The following is a 20,472-nucleotide window of genomic DNA, read 5'->3' on the forward strand; positions in this document are numbered from 1 at the left end:
CAAACATCAATAAGGTCCTCTTTCATTAACAGCCACATGACTTCTTTTGGTGTAATAGATAAGATGCCGAAGAATCATGGGAGAAAGTGGGGCTGAAAGTATGACAAAAGCACATCAAGCCATCTTTCCATTTTTATGTGCCCAAAGGACCTGAAAAAATGGTTAGAAAATTAGCTTGAAAGCATCTATGCAAACATGCCTTAGGATCATATATTTTGACCTCAATAAATGTAGTGTATTATAGATTAAAGCAAATCTTTAGAACTGAAAAGGAAGTTATAAATCATAAATTTGACTTCTTTCACAGGGAAGGAAACAGCCACTCTGAGAGGTTGACAATTCCCTCCACTTAGTCACTGAGTTCCTGATGGCACTAGAACCATGGGAATGAGAGCCCCTGGACTTCTGACTCCCCCTCTGATGCTTTTCCCACTTCCCCATAGAAGCTCTCTCTTGCAGTTTGACTGCTAAAAAGTAACTCAATCCGCTTCAATTTAACATTTATTTAGCATTCAATTTACAGCTCTATAAGGGAAGAAATACATTGGAAAAAAGAAAAATACAATTTTTTTCTTATTCTGAAAATTCTGAAAGATTCTGCTTTGCCACAAGAGATAGCAAAACACACACGCACATGCACACATATATATATATACACAAAAACAAAAGGGTTATCTTTGAAGATAAATATCAAATGTAAGTATTTAAAAATGGTAGGGGGCTAGGAAGAAAAGGTGAGGACATATGAAAAGTAATTTTTTTTGTTTAACCATAAGCTTGCCAACTGCTTCTTTCTTTGAACAGCATTTCTCTTGATACCCAGCTGCACTCATGCTGGAAATTTAGTGATAACTACTTAGTGATTCTACTTTGAAGATACAACCATCTGACCAAGATATTTTGAATATAAGCCTAGCCATATGCTGGATAAACTTTAAGAACTCTTAATATCTCTTCTTTTATAGAAATTCTGTCTCTATCCTAATGTAGTTTGGTTGATCAAGAAAACTAAAGGCTAGGGCCAGAAAGCTAACTTCCTTAAATGAGACAAAAGAAAAAGTTTTTCCAACTACCACTATAAATAAGAAATCTTTCTTTCAAATACCAAATCAATTTCCTCAAGTGTATAATGAATTCTAATTTGATGATTTTTACTTACTATTTCACTTCAAACAGTAACCTATAAATTTGTTTAAACAACAATAATAATTAAGTAGCTTTTCTGTTTTTTTCAGAATAAAAAAAATTATGTGTTTGAAATACTACTAAAAATACTTCACCTTTCAAATACGGCCTCTGCATTGAAAATCTATAGGAATTTTTCCAACTAACTTTCAAATCTTCCCACAACCTCTGTTTAAAAAAATATCACCTTTGAAATAATTTGAATGAATGCTTTATAAATCAAAAAGTGATTCACAAGGCCCTATTACCATAATCATCAATTTGAACAAGTCTCCTAAATATGTTCTGTATCAGTTTTCTTGATTATGTCAATAATATGGAAACATTTTTAATGTTTTTAATATACATTAATATTTTTAATAGAACATTTAATTACATCAGTTGCCCATCAACACACAAGTCATTTAATGCTGATTATATTGGCCATTTCCACTGGTTGACAGGAGGTTCCTCCACTAAAGGCTCCCATGGTTTCCACTGTACCATTTTTCTCGCCAGACTTAGTTCCTTTTCAGCCTGTTAATAAAATTTTTTAAAAAGATAATTTGATTATATTGCTTAATAGATAATTTATCATAGCTAATAACTGAAATATAACTATTACAGCTACTACTTTCATATTAATACCTAATAATAGGCTGTTTCACTATCAAATGTTGAACATCATTCAATTACCTTAATTCTCACAACTAGACAATCATGAGTAAGAAAGGATGGCTTTTGATTTCTTCTATTTGATTAAAATTTGCTATTAGAGGGGGCCAGCCCCGTGGCATAGCGGTTAAGCGCGCACGCTCCGCTGCTGGCAGCCCGGGTCCGGATCCCGAGCGCGCGCCAATTCACCGCTTGTTAGGCCATGCTGTGACGGTGTCCCATATAAAGTGGAGGAAGATAGGCACAGATGTTAGCCCAGGGCCAGTCCTCCTCAGCACAAAAAAAAAAAAAGAGGAGGATTGACACGGATGTTAGCTAAGGGCTGATCTTCCTCACACACACACACACACACACACACAAAATTTGCTGTTAGATTGTTCAAAAGTTTAGTTGATGACTTATCAATCATAATCGTCTGTTTCACCGTTAGACTATAAATTCTTTGAGGATCAGAAGTATGTCTCTTAATCTATGTCAATGGCTTTCTAACTTTATTTTACCATGGCCCACAGTAAAAAGAAAATACATTTTACTAAAGGATCGACAATACACACATATAACTAAAACAACTAAAAATATCATTACCTTTGCTTGCTGTAATACACTCTATTTTCCATTGTATTTTTTAAAATATGCTAGTCACAACCCATCTAACTGATTTCATGACCCATAATCACTTGAGACCTACAATTTGTAAAACAGTGATCTATGGAATGTAAGAGAATACAATGGTGCACAAAAAATATTTACTGATTGAATTAGTTTCCTTAATCAGATAATGTTACATTTAATTTTTCCTTTCAAACACAATTTATAACATATTTAGCAAATATATTTTAGGTATCTTTTTATTTCACATTTTTTCTATAACAAAAAGACTTATGACAACTCTGGCCAACTTACAAGAAGAACACTGTTGAACACTTATCAGGACATCAGAGAAAAAATTCAAACACAGAATAAGTGCTTAGATTCTATCAGAGGCTATAATTCTATAGTTAAAAGACAATGCCTCATTTATGCCAGTGGTGAAGAACAGCCAATCTATGTTTAGCAGCAACAGTCTAAAATGTATACAAACAACAAGTTAAAGAGTAGATTAATGGAAATCTGGGGGCAGAGGTATTTACTAGTGCTGAAATGAGAAAATAGGATAAATACTGATTAAAAATATCCCTTGGGGGGCCGGCCCAGTGGTGTAATGGTTAAGTTCGCACACTCCACTTTGGCAGCCCAGGATTCAAAAGTTCGAATCCTGGGCGCAGACCAACGCACTGCTTATCAAGCCGTGCTGTGGTAGTATCCCACATACAAAATAGAGGAAGATGGGCACCGATGTTAGCTCAGAGCCAATCTTCCTCAGCAAAAAGAGGAAGAGTGGCAACAGATGTTAGCTCAGGGCCAATCTTCCTCACCGAAAAACAAACAAACAAAATATCCCTTAGGGTGGCTGTTTCCCTGACTGCCCTTTGGCCTGGGTCTCTTGAACGTTCATGCTTTCTCTATGCCCCCAAAGTATTGTACAGCATGGGGAGGGTGCATAGACCTGAACATGATTGAGGTCAGCCCTATTTCAGGGAGCTGGACCCAGCTACACGTGGCTCCTGTTGCCGACACCCTCCCTCTTCTCTGGCGTCTAACACTCTATTCTTTTCTCATTTCTCTCATAAGATCCCTCTAGAAATGGACTGTTCAGTATAGCTGCCACCACCTACATGTGCCTACTGAGTGAGCACTTGACACCTAGCTAGTTCAAATTCAGATGTGCTGCAAGTATAAAATACACACCATATTTTAAACACTTAGTATAAAAAAAGAATGTGAAATATCTCAATTTTTTATGTTGACTATATGTTTCAATGATAATATTTTAGATATAATGCGTTAAATAAAACATTAAAATTAATTTAACCTTAATATCACCCATGAAAATGTGGAGAACTGCACAGCTAACTTAAAAACACTTCATGCACCCTAAGACTATAATTGCATGATAGATTACTTTATCAACTAAAGTCATGATCAAAGTGAAATCAGGTAGAAAAGAGGAACAGAAGAGGACAACAAGAAGTTTGCAGCGAGTTCCCATAACACCACACCTAGTACCAAGGTCAATCTAGCCAATGAATACAAAGGACAGAAAAATAGGCCCTTGAATGCCTAAAACAGTCTACAGGCACAGAAAGCTGTCTGAATGCCCTAGTCCTCTTTTAACAGAGGCACCGAACAAGTCTTTTGAATGTTTATATGATGTCTGTTGGTGACATACCTCCCTATCATCTCCAGTACTACCCAATATCTCCTTTTATTTGTCCTTTGATAAAAGGCAAGAAAACTTAAGAAGAAATGGTGACATTTTTAAAAAACACAAAAAAATGTAAAAATTAAATGAAACAGAATTGAGAATTTATCAGACCCTTATAAAGGAAGACATCCTAAATCTATAATATGGGGGGCTGGGGGGTGGGGGAGGTGACGAACTCAGAGTGAGGGTGCTTAGACCAAAGAAAAATTTTAAAAACCTCTACATATGGGACAAAATATTCAATTGAAGTCAAAAGACAAAGAACAGACTAAAAAGAAATGTACAGACAATATGGCAAAAGTTTAAGGTTAATATTTCTTTTATTTTTAAAAACACTCAAAAGAAATATATGAGAAAATCACTAAAAACAAATGATGCTTGCTTTTAGTTTGAGTGAAATATTAATGATATAATTTATAAAACACGAAATACAAAAATATTTTATAAGTTTAATCTTACTAGTAATTGGGGAAAAAATGCACAACTAATTTTTTAAAAGGCATCATTTCCCCTGATTTAATTAAATATTGTAGCATTCTTACCAGCATAAATGTGTTAATCCAACAGTCAAAAACAAAAGTTAAAGTATATTTTAATTTTGTGATTCAAAAGATCTATATTTTCCCATACAAAAATATATCACACCTTTAAAACTTAAAAGTATTTGTATCTGAAAAGATGAAATTATTCAAATAACAGTAATATTGTGTTACTAATTTGAACTAAGGTAAGGTTAACAATAACATGCTGATTAAATTCAAAGAGTATCAAACTCCACACTTCCAACAGAAGTCTCATAAATTCAAGTTATAATCAATGATAAATATTTAACTGACATACACATGTTAGAAGTATTTCCTGTACGTGATTAGTCTTATATTTGATGAGTTGATATAAATAAATAAATTTAGTTTTCCTTTCTTTCTGGAATGTCGGTTTTGTGCCTCTGAACATTTAAAGTCAAACATCTAAATATTCAACTTTTTCTTTACCTGAAGAATCACCTCTTCTATTTGGCCACCCTGAAGTTTGTCTTCTAATTTTTGCACATCTGGTTCCTATAATTTAAGGGAAAAAAATACAAAAATATTTAAACAAAGGAGCAGAACATCTGAATGTTTCAATATCATATATTTTAAAAACTCACATATAAAAAAAGCACTTAATATAACAAACATAATTAATCTTTCTTTTATCATACCCTTACTAATTTTTACCAAATATTCAGTGGAAACTCATTTCATCTCTCTACTACTTTATTGCTTTTCTATCTTGATATTTAAAGTGTTAAATGCTTACTGATATGTTCATTAAGGGTAAGAAATATGATGCCTAATTCAGACTTTCTAAAATACGGATTTTAAAAATACCACTTTATTTTCTTAGTATTTCCTCTGAGAGCATTAGCATTAAAAATAAATGCTACCCAATGACTCAGAATTCCACTCCTAGGTATACACCACACAGAAATGCACAATACATTAACCAAATGACATGTCCAAGAATGCTCACAGCAGCACAAATTATAGCCCCAAACTAGAAACAATCCAAATGACTATATATAATACAATGAATAAATTATAGTATTTGGATATAATAGAATACTATATAGCAATGAGAATGAACAAACTACAACTATACAAAATAACATAGATGATTTTCTCAAACAATATTAAGCAAAAGAAACCAGACACAAAAGAATACATACTGACGATTCCATTTATAGAAAGTTCAAAACCAAGCAAAATGATTCTGTGGTGGTAGAGGTCAGAAGCGGAGTTATCTTCAGGATAGTATCTTGGAGGAGAACAAGTGAGGATTTTGGCATTCTGGAAATGTCCTCTTTTTGGATTTGGTGTTAACATAGGTGAGACTACTTTGTGAAAATTCATCAGGCTTTACATTTATGATTACTGCACGTTTCTTTATGTACACTATTCTTCAATAAAAGGTTTTTAAAAAAGAAATGCTAATATAGCACCTATAACATTCAATGACATATATTTATTTACTTTCTAGTAGACCGAACTTTTTGAGAGCCAGATGTCCTATACACACACATGCGTATGTAAATAAGGTTTAAATAATACAGTGGTTTTTCTGGCCCATAATTGCAATGAAAAGAGGGAGGAAAAAAACAAAGATATTTTCTACAGGAATTGGCATGTTCCTGCCTCAGAGCATCCGCTGGTTGACCCAGGATATCTGTATGGCTTGTTCCTTCACTTCCATCCGAGTCTTTGCTAATATATCATCTTCTTAGTGAGGACCACTCTGACGACAATTTATATTGTGGTAGGCTGAATAATGTCCCACAAGATGTACATGAACTACTCCCTGGAACCTATGAATGTACCTTACAAGGCAAATACTTTGTAGATGTGATTAAGAGTCTTGAGATGGGGAAATTATCCTAGATTACCCGAGTGGGCCCTAAATACAATTACAGGTGTCCTTATAAGACAGAGGCAGAGGAAATTACACATAAAAGAGGACAAAGTAATGTGACCGCAGAGGCAGAGATTAGAGTGACGTGGCCACAAGGCAAGGAATGCCAAAAGCCACCAGAGCTGGAAGAGGCAAGGAACGGATTTTACCCTAGAGCATCCAAAGGGAACGTTCTTGATTTGGGCCTCTGATACTGATTTTAGACTTCTGGCTTCCAGAAATGTAAGAAAATCAATTTCTATTGTTTTAAGCCACCAAGTTTGTGGTAATTTGTTACAGCAGCCATAGGAAACTAATATATATTGTAACATCCATCATCACCTAGTACATATAATTTATCCTTTTTTTTCCCCTTCACTGCACTTACTATCTTCTAACATACAGGCATATCTCAGAGATACTGTGGATTCTGTTCCAGACCACCACAATAAAGCAAATATTGCAATAAAGTGAGTCGCCCAAATTTTTGGTTTTCCAGTACACATAAAAGTTATGTTTACACTATACTGTAGTCTATTAAGCATGCAATAGCATTATATCTAAACAAACAATGTATATACCTTAATTTAAAAATACTTTATTGTTAAAAAATGTCACTTATCATCTGAGCCTTCAGCAAGTCATAATCTTTTTGCTGGTGGAGGGTCTTGCCTTGATGTTGAGGGCTGCTACCCGATCGGGTGGAGGCTGCTGAAGGCTGGGGTAGCTGTGGCAATTCTTAAAATAAGACAACAATGAAGTTTGTCACATCGATTGACTCTTCCTTTCACAAACAATTTCTCTGTAGCATGCAATGCCGTTTGATACGTATTTTACCCACGTAGAACTTCTTTCAAAATTTAATCCTCTCAAACCCTGCCACTGCTTTATCAACTAAGTTTACGTAATATTCTAAATCCATTGTTGTCATTTCATCAGTCTTCACAGCATCTTCAACCGGCGTAGATTCTACCTCAAGAAACCACTTTCTTTGCTCATCCATAAGAAGCAACGTTCAAGTTTTATCATGAGACTGCAGCAATTCAGTCACATCTTCAGGTTCCACTTCTAATTCTAATTCTCTTGCTATTTCTACCTCATCTGCAGTTACCTCCTCCACTGAAGGCTTGAACCCCTCAAAGTTATTTATGAGGGCTGGGATCAACTTCTTCCAAACTCCTGTTAATGCTGATATTTTGATCTCTTCTCATGAATCATGTATGTTCTTAACAGCATCTAGAATGGTGAATCCTTTCCATAAGGTTTTCAATTTACTTTGCCCAGCTCCATCAGAGCCATCACTATCTATGGCAGTACAGCCATACAGAATGTATTTCTTAAATAATAAGACTTGAAAGTCAAAATTAATCCTTGATCCATACGCTGCAGAATGGATGTTGTGTTAACAGGCATGAAAACAACATTAATCTTGTTGTACATCTCCATCAGAGCTCTTGGGTGACCAGGTACATTGTCAATGAGCTGTAATAGTTTGAAAATCTTTTTTTCTGAGCAGCAGATCTCAATAGTGGGTTTAAAATATTCAGTAAACCACATTGTAAACAGATGTGCTGTCATCCAGGCTTTGTTGTTACATTTCTAGAGCACAGGCAGAGTAGATTTAGCATAATTCTTAAGGGCCCCAGGATTTTCATAATGGTAAATGAGCACTGGCTTCAACTTAAAGTCACCAGCTGCATTAGGCCCTAACGAGAATCAGCCTGTCCTTTGAAGCTTTGAAGCCAGGCAGTGACTTCTCCTCTCTAGCTATGCAAGTCCTAGATGGCATCTCCTTCCAACATAAGGCTGTTTTGTGTACATGGGAAACCTGCTGTTTAGTGGAGCCTCCTTCATTAACTATCGTAGCCAGATCTTCTGGATATTGTGCAGCTTCTACATCAGCACTTGCTGCTTCACTTTGCACTTATGTTATGGAGAAGACTTCTTTCCTTAATCCTCATGAACCAAGCTCTGCTGGCTTCAAACTTTTCTTCTGCAGCTTCCTCACCTCTCTCAGCCTTCACAGAATTGAACGGAGTTAGGGCCTTGCTCTGGCTTAGGCTTTGGCTTAAGAGAATGTTGTGGCTAGTTTGATCATCTATCCAGACCACTAAACTTTCTCCCTATCAGCAATAAGGCTGTTTTGATTTCTTATCATTCATGTGTTCTCAAGCAGCACTTTTAATTTTCTTTAAGAATTTTTCCTTTGCATTCATGACTTTGCTAACTGTTTGGCAGAAGAGGCCTAGCTTTCGGGCTGTCTTGGCTTTTGACATGCCTTCCTCACTAAGCTTAATCATTTCCAGCTTTTGATTTAAAGTAAGAGACATGTGACTCTTCCTTTCACTTGAACACTTAAGAAGCCATTGTAGGATTATTAATTGGTCTAATTTCAATATCGTTGTGTCTCAAATAGAGAGGCCTGAGGAGAAGGAGAGAGACAGGGGAATGGCCAGTTGGTGGAGCAGTCAGAACACATACAAGATTTCTCAATTCAGTTTACCATCACATATGGGCGTGGTTCGTGGCAACCCAAAACAATTACAATAGTAACATCAAAGATCACCGATCACAGATCATAACAAACAATAATAATGAAAAAGTCCGAAATATTGCGAGAATTACCAAAACATGACAGAGAGACATGAAGTGAGCAAATGCTGTTGGAAAAACGGCACCGATAGACTTGCGTGACGCAGGGTTGCCACAAACCTTCAACTTGTAAAAACTGCAGTATCTGTGAAGTGCAATAAAGCAAAGCGCAATAAAATGAGGTAAGCCTACACTACGTGACGTACTTCTATATTCACTTAGTTATTTTCTTTCTTTCTTTGCCTCCCATCATTAATATGTAATATCCCAGAAGGCAGAGATTTTTATGTTTTGTTTATTGCCATGTGGGCACTAGCTTCCATGCCTAGAGCCATATATGGCATATAACAGGCATTCAGTGTTTCTTAAATAAAAAGTTGTTGGAAAAGAAAGGGAAAAAAAGCAGATTAACATGTTTGAGAAAGATTGTTTAACTCAGAATTAACTGAGCTATGAAGCCAAAAATCAAAAACAAAACAGGGAAGCTGGTCACTGTTACAAGAGACCCAGGAGGGTGAAGGTAAAGAAGGCAAGGAATGCTCAACAATATTTTCAACTCAGGAAAAGCCTGTGTTAGAAAAACAATTCAAAATCTGTCTTACCGAAGGTGAGGCAATAATGCGACTTTTATTTATCAATGGTGTGACATTAAGCTTAATAAGGTACCATGTACTGAACGCTCATTACATGCTTGCAACTGTGTTAAGCACTGTACAAATATCACTTTATTTAGTCCTAACAGTAAGTGTTCAAGGTAGGTATTATTATACACAAGTTACGGATGAGGAAATTGAGACAGAGAAAATGGGCAATAGGCCAATAGTCACTCAGCAAGTAAGTATTAAAGCTGAGATGAAAATTTTGGACAAGCTACAAACCAATGCTTTTCACCAATATGCTATTACTATCTCCCTAGTATAATCTAAAAAATATTTACTTTTATTTCCATTTTAGGCTTAGTAAATAAATACTTTATAATCCTAACAATATTCACTGAAGAATTTTTTGTGTGGCTCTATGGGGGGTTAAAAATCTCTGATAATTTTACTAAAAACAGGAATCAGCAATACAACTATTATTGCTGTACATCAAAATCATGCAGATAAAGGTAGCTAGGTAAGTTTCACACAACCAGCCCAGCATAGATCCTTAAACTCAGCCTTTGAGAAACACTGAACAGGAAATCATAGTAAGGTTGTTAAGCAGGAAGATACCATGATCAGATTTATGTATTTAAAAAACTCACTCTATTGGCAGCGTGGGGCATATAATGAAGTACGATGGAACTATACACAGACCAATTAGTTATAAGGCAATTGAGATAGCCCAGGTCAGAGAAAAGGATTTTAGAACCAATAAATGAAAGTAATGACAGTAAATGATTCTTCAGTTGACACTGGCTAGTAAAGAAAAGAGAAAAATAGGGCAAAAGTAAAGGAAAATGTAAGGATACTGTTTTCTTTTTAAGGTAAGAACAAGCTAAATACATTTTTGAGGCTATGTGAAAGTTGATAATAAAATGGGAGGCTAAAAAGAGAAAAGAAATGATTGAAGGGGAACAAGGTTATGGAAAAGGAAAGCAGAGAAAAAATCAAAGACAGAGCTGAAGACATTCACCTCATGAAAAGAAAAAGGGAAATTTCTGACTCTGCGATGGGAAAAAAATGCATAAGCCCATCTTCCTTAAGGAAAACATGAAATAAAAAAACGTTAACTTCCCCTTTAGAGACTTTAATCTGTAAATTATTTCCAGAATTACCAAGCTAAGCATAAAAGTTTCAAATCAAATTGCATTGTTTTCCTATATACCTAAGGAGAAGATAAGAATTCTCTTTGGACTACAACATTTGGTAAGCTAATAATAAGACAAATACATTAGGACCACTTACTACATGTATGTGAATTACTTTTGGAGTTTATGAACACTATTTTGGATAATTATAAAAGTCATGAAATAACTGCTAGTGTGAGAATTTAACAGTAGTGCAATAGAGCTTGGTATAAAAAGATGAGAAACAGTCTACGGTGTCCCTGTCTAGGGCCTTTGAATTAGAAGCTGTAAAGTGTATTAGTTTGCTTGGCCTGCCATAACAAAATACCATAGACTGGGTGGCTTAAACAGCAAAAATGTATTTTCTCACAGTTCTGGTGACTGGACGTCCATGATCAAGGTCTGGTAGGATCGGTTTCTGGTGAGAGCTCTCTTTCTGGCTTGCAGACAGCCACTTTCTGTGTCCTCACATGGCAGAGAGAGCATGAGCTCTCTGGTGTCTCTTCTTATATGGACACTAATCCTACTGGATCAGGGCACCACTCTTATGACCTCATTAACTTGAACTACTTCTGTAGAGATTCCAGCCACACTTTAGGGCTTCAACATATAAATTTTAGGGGGACACAAACATTTAGTCCATAACAATGCTCAATAACTTGGTCCTCTTCTTTTTGCAACAAAGCACCTTTTAAAATAGTTATTTCTGACAGTTTTCTTTAAACACAACAAACATTTTTTGTTTGTTTTACTTTCATTCTTCTCTACTCTGAAACTAGAGAAAAGAGATGAAGATTGATGTCTCCATAAATAAGTAAAAGATCAATAAAGAACTGGATAGGGAAGAGAAGTAAAAGAAAGCTACAATATCAACCTAGGGAAGGGACTTGATCTTATTCTTTCACTCCAGTATTTAATAGTGCCTTGCACATAGAAAGCACTCAGTAAACAGAAGTTTCCTGAATGAAAGGGAGAAAGGACAGTAGAAAAGCTTGGAAGGTAGGAGAATAGAAATAACAGAGGAAAGGGTAGAGAATATGCAAAAAAATAAGCAACTGAATTTTTCTTTGTTAAATCTTTCGTTGGATACCATAAATCCAAGAAAACAAAATCAAGTCATCTACTTACCACTTTAACCACACCCAGCTTCTCATTTGTAATCTGTTCCGTATACTTTCTATATGCTGCATTTTTAGGGATTTGTTCAAGAACATCAAGAATCTTTGTGTACAATATTCTTAACCTCTGAAAAGACAAATCATACAAATTTCCAGTTTAAAATATCACCAAAGATTTAATGAACACTTTAAAAAGTCTCATATTTTAAAAAAAGACTCACATCTGTTTTTTAAAAAAGCATTTCACTCTTCCTTGCTGCCATTTCTTCATGTCTATGCCCTAATTATTGCCTATAACTTAGGAAAAATATGAGTATAAATATGGAAACTTTTCATATGTTGTATGTACAACAAAAGTTGTATGTAAGTCAAAGATACGATAACAAGTAAAAATAAAACTGCATTTTAACTTATTGCTAACAATCTTTTTCGGAAATCAAATAATTTACTAACAGTATTTCTCAAACTGAGGTCCTAGGCACCGTAAATTCTCATTTTGTTTTTCAATTTTTCTTGTCTGAATGTCTGTAGAAATAAAATATATATTATATAAGCAGTAGATTATCAGTATGATCAAATTTAACTGAATGTACTTATACTTCAGTGCTTATGCTTATGATGGAGTTGGTACCATGTGAATGAAGGTTTCACCAAAGGCTCAATAGAGAAAAGCAGCAAGAGAATTGAGTCACCGCACAGCATATACTGAAGGACACTGAACTTCAAGTTCAGTACAGCAGTCAGCAGTAAAGTCACATGGTTAGAAGTTGTTATGGCAGATCCTACTCACAACAGTTCAGTAAGTATAATCATAAATACACATATGTAATGAAGAATTTTTTATTATTTCTTTGTATTTAATTTGAAATTTGTTTTAATTGTATAAAATCCATAAGCACTAATACCTAGTTTCATTCATATATATATTCATAATATATATGAATAAGCAAACTAACTTTGAGGGCCTCTAAGAATCATTTTTCTTAAAAAGTAGTCTACCTATTTTAAGCCAGACAGAGAAGACAAACACTGCATGACCTCTCTCATATGTGGCATATAAACTAACACACAGCCAGAGAGAACAGTCTGGTGGTTACCAGGGGGAAGGGAATTGGGGGGTGGGCACAAGGCGTGAAGGGGCACACTTATATGGTGACTGACAAATAATAATGTAAAATAATAATGTACAACTGGAATCTCGCAATTATAGTAGTTATACACTACTATGAAATCAATAAAAAAATTTTTAAAAAGCAGTCTACCTATTTAGACATTATTTATATATTTGAATATGATGTTCCATAACAGAGGATATTTTACTATACTAATGCAGAGCTTGTCAGATAACACCTAATCCAAATTGTGTTGGGTTTTATAGCCTCATTTCTTCTTAATTTCAGCAAAGCATATGACAATAGAAAGGCCTAGTAAGAGACTTGGGTTCTAAAATGGAGATGTTAATAATAATCTGCTTCACAGAGTGAATACAGCTTAGAACAGTACCTGGCACACAGTAAAGTTCAATAAATGTTAGCATTATTATTCTATAAGGGAAGGAGGAGTCACTTCAGCAGATAGAAGAGAAGGATTCATAAAAAAGGCAGCATCTGAGACAGACCTGGAGGGATGGCAGAACTTGGACACTTAAAGATGTAAAAGGCAATTTTACACATAGAATACATACATAGGATTGAATGGCAGAAAATACAGAGAACATAAAGTAATCAGTACACAGTTCTATTTTCCTTCAACGATGCTGTCCAATACAGCAGCCACTAGCCAAATATGGCTATTGAGCACTTGAATGTGGCTAGTCTGAACTGAGATGTGCTATAAGGGTAAATACACACTGAATTTTGAAAATTTAGTATGAAAAGACTGTAAAATATCATTAATTTTTTATATTGATTACATATTGAGATGTAATATTTTGGATATGTTAGGTAAAATAAATTATTAGCTTTTACCTTTTTCTTTATTAAAATGTGACTCCTAGAAAATTTAAAATTATAAACATGGCTTACATTTGTTACTCACAGTATATTTTTACTGGACGGCACGTGGCTAGAATACAGGACAGAGGAAATGCTTAGGAGACAAGGTTGGAGAAAAAGTGAGTCAGATTATAAGTGGTTTTGCATGCCAAGTTAAAGCGTTTGGGCTTTATTCTGTGGGCAATTAAAAGAATTAGGGAAACTGTATGATTAGATCTGTGTTTCAGGAAAATTAACCTGGTAGTAGTGAGTTAAAAGAATTGGATGAAGGAGACACAGGCAGAAAGGCCAGTAACAAGGTTGTTGCAATTCTCTAAACAAAAGCAAGAGACTAAACCATGGTAATAACAGTAGGAAAAGGAAAGAGAGGTTAGACCAGGGAGCTGTTGTAGAAAAGGATCAAGAGAACTCGTTACTGGAATGAACATGAAGATACAAGGGGAAGAGAAGTATCAACTATGACGTCCAAATTCCCAGCCTGGGGAGTAGAAAGACTCTGATACCATCAAGAAAAACAGAATCCACAGTGGAAGATTAGAAAAGGAAAACCATGAATTCAGTTTTAGACAATAATGAGTCTAAAGTCATTATGAACTTATAAGGGGTACAAGACATTCACTCAACAAACATTACTCACTGAGCACATACTATGTGCTAGTCATAGTTCTAGCAGGGAACAAAAGAATAAAAAGAATCTCTACCTTCATGAAAACCTACATTCTGGTAGAGACAACAAACAAGATAACTCAGTAGAATACAAGTCTATCAGTGATCTGGAAGGCCACTGTATGGACTCTTTTATTTAGAGTGAAATGGGAAGCCATCAGAGGGTTTTGCGGAAAGCAGTGACATGACCTGACTCACATTTTAGCAGGCTGACTCTAGTTTGTTGAAAAAAGACCAAACTGAGGCAGTGACAAGCTGGAAGAGGCAGTTAGGAAGCAAATGCAATTATCCACAGCAGTGAGGATGGTGGCTGAGAAGGTGGTAGCAGCAAAGGAGGTGGTCAGAAGGGGTCAAAATCTGGCTATAATTTGAAGGTAGAACCCAGAGGGTTTACCGAAGTACCAAATGTGGGGTGTGAGAGAAAAAAAGGAATTAAAGACGATTTCAAGGTTTCTGATTTGAGTGACTAGAAGAATGGAACTGCCATTCACTGAGATGAGCAAGCCTGAGAGAAGAGCAGGTTTCAGGGAGAAGATCAGGAACGCACTTTTGGACATGTTAAGTTTGGGTTACCTGTCTGACATCTAAGTGGAGATGTCCACTAAGCAATGAAAGATAGAAGATTTGCATAAAGGGAGAGGTCAGTGTTTGATATGGAAATCCAAGAGTTGTCAGTATTTAAAACCATTACACTGGGTCCAGACACCAAGAGAGAGCAAATATAAATAGAGAAAAGGTCCAAGAACTAAGTCCCAGAACTCCAAAATTTGAAAGTGGGGATACGAGCAATAACCAGAAGAGGAGAAGGCAAAAAAGTAGGGGAAAAAAACAAGGAGATTGAGGTGTCATGAAGCACAGCAACCAAAGTGCTTGACGGAGACAGTGCCAAATGTGTCAAATGCTGCTACCGGGTCAATTAAGCTGAGAAGCGTTAACTGATCATTGGATTTAGCAGCATGGTGACTTTGAAAAGAAAGAGCAGTTCTGACCAAGCCTGACTGTAGTGCCTTCAAAGGGGAATAAGAAAAACAGGAGACATTTAAGTACAGATAACTCTTTTGAGTTATCTATAAAGGAAAGGACAGAAATGGTGTCATTATTGGAGGGAAGAGAAGGATCGAGGGAGATTTTGCGCGGCTTTTCAGATGGAAATATGTCTGAATACTGATGGGAAAGACCTACCAGAAAGGGAAAACTGATGACAAAAGGAGGCAATTGCTAGAGCGATATCTTCGGTACGGATCTAAGGCTCCTAGGCAGAAAGAGGGGGAAGGAAGAAAATGGAGATATGGATTTGGGAAGGTACTCACAAAAGTAAAAGGGAAGCCACGAGAATGCCATGGAAAAAGTCAAAGAGAAAAGTGGTTTAAGAAAGACGACGGCCAAAAAAAAAAGAGCAGCACCAGATCAACGAAGTAAATACCGCTGTCTCGCGAGCTCACGCTGAGTTGTAATTTTGGGCTTGAAATACCCACATTCCGTTAACCTTTCAACAAAAGGTGGTAGGCTTCTGGTCTTCCTTGGGAACTCAGTAATGAAGAAAGAAAAGAGGTACATACCTCGTGCGGACTCTCACATACAGCCAATCCCACAAGGCCAGTGGTCTGTGCAAAAACAAAACACGATTCATGCTGCTGACTACAATTCCGCGCGGCCCGACGCTAAGAAGGGCAAAACCACCACTCCCCGGGCTAACACCGGCCTAAACCCAGCTGCCCGTCTCTCAATGCCGCTTCTTCGGAGCGTTTTTCTGCCTCTCCGAGCGGAGCCACTAAACTGGTCACCCCTAAGGGCAGAGCAAAACGAGTCCCCAAAAAGCACCGCCAAGCCCGCGCAGATACGGCCACCACCCGCAGGCCCACTCTACTCCCACAGTCTGAACTCCATCAATGACCTCCATTCGCCTCACCTTCTTCAGCACGCCCGCCATGACAGCGCCGACCAGCCGAGAACGCGCGGCCCTCTGGGAACCTCGCCCAGACCCGCTCAATCCACCACCGAGGCCGCCGCGCCGTCGCCTTGGAAACAGCCTGGCCCCTCCCCCTCAGGATCTCTACCGGGGCAAAGGCTCTGCCCCGCCCATTCCTGAGGGGAAATTGACGCATGCGCAATGAGTACACGAGCGTCTAAACCCGGCTCTTGGGAAAAGGCTTGTGCTGGGTGTCTTACGTCTGGGTTCCTGCCCGTGTTGCGCTGACGGCTTGCACCAAGGTTGAGGGAAAGACTCTAAGCTACCAAAAAACCCCGACATAGTCGCTCTGGGAACTTGTACTCTCCTCAACCGTGGGCGAATTCCTCAACCTCTCTTCCACAGGGTAGTCTAGTAAAATAAGGGTGGTCATGGAGCTATCATGACATCTAAGTGATCTCTTAGTTGCAAAGGTTAATTCCTAGCACCAGGATCAGTATTCTCGGTCTTATGCGCCAAAGCAGTATGCAGTGAAAGGCCATTTCTCATCGCAACTCTTTTCCATTTCACTCCCTCACATCCTCCATTTTCTCATTTTCCGAGGTAAAGTGATACCAGACCACCCCACTTACTTCTACAAACATTCATTGAGCACCCATTATGTGTTAGTTACTGGGACATAATTTGTAAGGCAGGATCTCACATGCTGGAATTCACAGAACAATGATGAAGACATGCGTTAATAAGAAATTTGGTAAATGTGCTAAAGGAGGTTTGTGCCAGATGCAGTGGGAAAAAGGAAATAACTAGGCAAAAATTGTGGGTGACTGGAGTTAAAGAAGGCATTTGCTAAAAAGCCGATTGGAAGAAAACCAGAACAAATTGAGAGAACACAAGTACAAAGGAATATATATTCTATATATACATATAGAATAGCAAAAGGCATAACTTAAATAGTAAAACAACCCGCAGAATGGGAGAAGATATTTGCCACTACATATAAAAGATAGGTGGTGACTAGAATATATAAAGAACTTTTATAAATCTGTAAGAAAAGAACTAATAACCAGAACAGGTCTCCCTGCTGCCATTCTTGCCTCCCTCTCGAGAATATATTAAATGGGTTAATATATGTAAAGTGCCTGGCTGGGTGCACAGGACATGGCACAACATAAGTGCTTGTTATTAATTTTTTATTTTGCTATTATTATTCTCAACCCAGTAGCTAGAATAATCCTTTTAGAAAGTATTTTGCTCAAAATTCTTACGCAATTTTTCACTCAAGGTGTAAAAGCCCAAGTCCTTATACCTGCCTATAAAGCTCTGCACGAGATTGCACTTCTGCTCCTCACCTCTCAGACCTAACCTCCTACTCCCCTCTCCTTGCTCAGGGAGCTGCTCTTCTAACCCTTTTCCTGGAAAATCCTTCCACCAGATGGGCACATGGCTAGCTCTCTCACCTCTTTCAAGTCTTTGTGCAAATATTACCCTCTCAGTGTGGCCTGTCCTGGCCATGAAATTTAAAATTGCAAATCACCATGAGGATACTCCTTACCCTCTTCTATGCTTCTGTTTTCTTCATAGCCTGTATCACCTTCTCATATGCTATCTAATTATCTTACTTATATTGTTTTTATGTGTCATCCTTTCTAGAATATAAGCCATAGGTAGGTGGAAATTTTTTCCTTCCTACCACATCTCAAGTGCCTAAAATAGTGCGTGGTACATAATAGGCACTGAACAAATATATTTTTAGTGAATACAACAGAAAAATAGGCAAAGGAAATGAATATGCAATTGACAGAAGAGGAAACATGAATGGTCAATAAACATGAAAAGGACTCAACCTCCCTAATAAAGGAAATGCAAAATAATTATAATTTTACTGCCATCTTATGGACAAAAATTAAGGACTTATCAAAAAATATCAAACTTAGCAAGGACGTGGAGCAACAGGAACATTCATATGCTGCTGGTAGGAGTGAATTGATATATTCACTTTGGGGAATAATTTTACAATAGTTAGTTGAAGATATGCAAAACCTATAACTGAGTGTTACGGGTTGAATTGTGTCCCCTCCAAAATTCATGTGTTGAAGTCCTAACCCACTGTGCCTCAGAATCTGACCTTATATGGAAATAGGGTCATTGCAGATGTAATTAGTTGACATGAGGTCATTAGAGTGGGCCCTTGTCCAATATGACTGGTGTCCTTATTAAAAGGGGACATGTGGACACGGAGAGATACACACAGGAGAACGCCATGCAAAGATGAAGGCAGAGATCAGGATGATGCTTCTACAAGCCAAGAAACACCAAAGATGCCAGAAAACCACTGGAAGTTAGGGGACAGGCATGGAAAAGATTCTCTCTCTTAGCCTTCAGCAAAAACGAACTCTGCTGACACCTTGTTCTCAGACTTCTAGCCTCCAGACAGATGAGCTAACATTTTTTATGCTGTTTAAGCCACTCAGTTTGTGGTATTTTGTTACAGCAACTCTATAGACTAACACTGAGTAATAAGGTAGTTTGATCATATGCTCCTCTCTTCCGTCAGGATGGCTGTCCCTAGAAACATGAGCCGTGGGGATTTAATCTTTCCAGTTCAGATTACCTAAGAATTAGGCTTTACCATAACTTCCGTCATAATTTCCAACTTCTAGTATTTAAATCATCCTCAATTACAATTCAGGACAGAGGAAATCTATATTAACAAATATGCATGTCTTAATGGCATTTTAAAGATACACATAACACACATGTTCATGGATGTACACACATACATAAATATAAAGAAACTATTGATTTGGAACAAACTGTCTGATGCATCCATTTGCTCCTACAAAGGTGACGTATGTTTTTTGACACACTAGATTAGATTCAGGAAACCACATTAGGATTGGGAGGGAATGTCCTTATTTTTCAAACCACATAATGCTGAAATAGTCACTGGAATTTAGATGAATGGAAGTTTATGAGGTCACAGTCTTTGTTCCTTGTTGCTCCAGAGTCTAACAATTTTCATCATTGTGAGGTGTGTTCTGGAATGTAGAATCATGGGATTATAAAAGATGCATGTGTTTTCACGTGTTGTAACTTTGGTTCAGGCTTCTGCCGTACCATATTTGCTAAAGACACCGTGGCTAGACAGACCTAGCTGATCCTGGCTAAGGTACTACATAGCTAACCAGTCCTATGTGGTGGGAAAATGTGTTGGTTTTCTGAGCCAACCCCTTTGCAGAAGTGCGGGTTGGGTATGGAGGGGGCTTGATAGTGGTATTCTATGGCTGGTGACAGTAGAATTAGCTACAAAGGAAAATCAACCTTGGCATCTGTGATATCAGAAGGGGATTGGGGAATGTCTTAATGTGAATAGTAAGGGCATCAGATGCCCCATATTCTCAGTTAGGAGAGAGTTCCCGGAGGGGTAAATGTTCGAATCCTCTCAGGAAGGAGACAGATGTTGGAAAGTTCTTCTGTAAATAAAGTTAGCAGGCCAGGTGACTTAGAGCTAAAGTCTGGATCTCATGTTTTACACACTTCGCTCTGCAGGACATTCAGCCTATCCAATAAGGGAGATCTTGTTTCTTCAAAATTAAGTAACTGCAAGAGTTAGGACCTCCTACACTGCTTCTTAATGACACCGGCTCTTTCGTGAAGGGCTGGATCTTACCAAAGTTAGGCAGTTAAAATGTTTCCTTGGAATGTCCAGGAGCTATGCTGAGGGAGCTATTACCTGAGGGAGGCATGAGACCAAACAATTGAAAAGGAAGAAAATATTTCAATTTTCAGGGCATGAGGGGCTCATTCCTGAAAATCCAGAGGGGACTAGTACTGCCTTGGCCAGTTTC

The 20,472-nt window shown here is 37.3% G+C and overlaps 1 protein-coding gene across 1 annotated transcript; it reads right to left on the minus strand.

The window, feature by feature from the left end:
* Positions 1-483: 483 nt before the first annotated feature.
* Positions 484-16,699, minus strand: NDUFA5 (NADH:ubiquinone oxidoreductase subunit A5). Its single transcript, XM_004418741.3, has 5 exons — positions 16,622-16,699; positions 16,272-16,316; positions 12,063-12,179; positions 5,137-5,202; positions 484-1,701 (listed from the first exon to the last, which is right to left on the minus strand). Exons 1-5 carry the CDS (start codon positions 16,640-16,642, stop codon positions 1,600-1,602), a joined length of 351 nt encoding a protein of 116 aa, XP_004418798.1. The 5' UTR covers positions 16,643-16,699; the 3' UTR covers positions 484-1,599.
* Positions 16,700-20,472: the final 3,773 nt, after the last annotated feature.

Source organism: Ceratotherium simum, chromosome 1 (assembly GCF_057802395.1).
Source record: "Ceratotherium simum simum isolate JZ-2026a chromosome 1, ASM5780239v1, whole genome shotgun sequence".
Taxonomy (NCBI): Eukaryota; Metazoa; Chordata; class Mammalia; order Perissodactyla; family Rhinocerotidae; genus Ceratotherium; species Ceratotherium simum.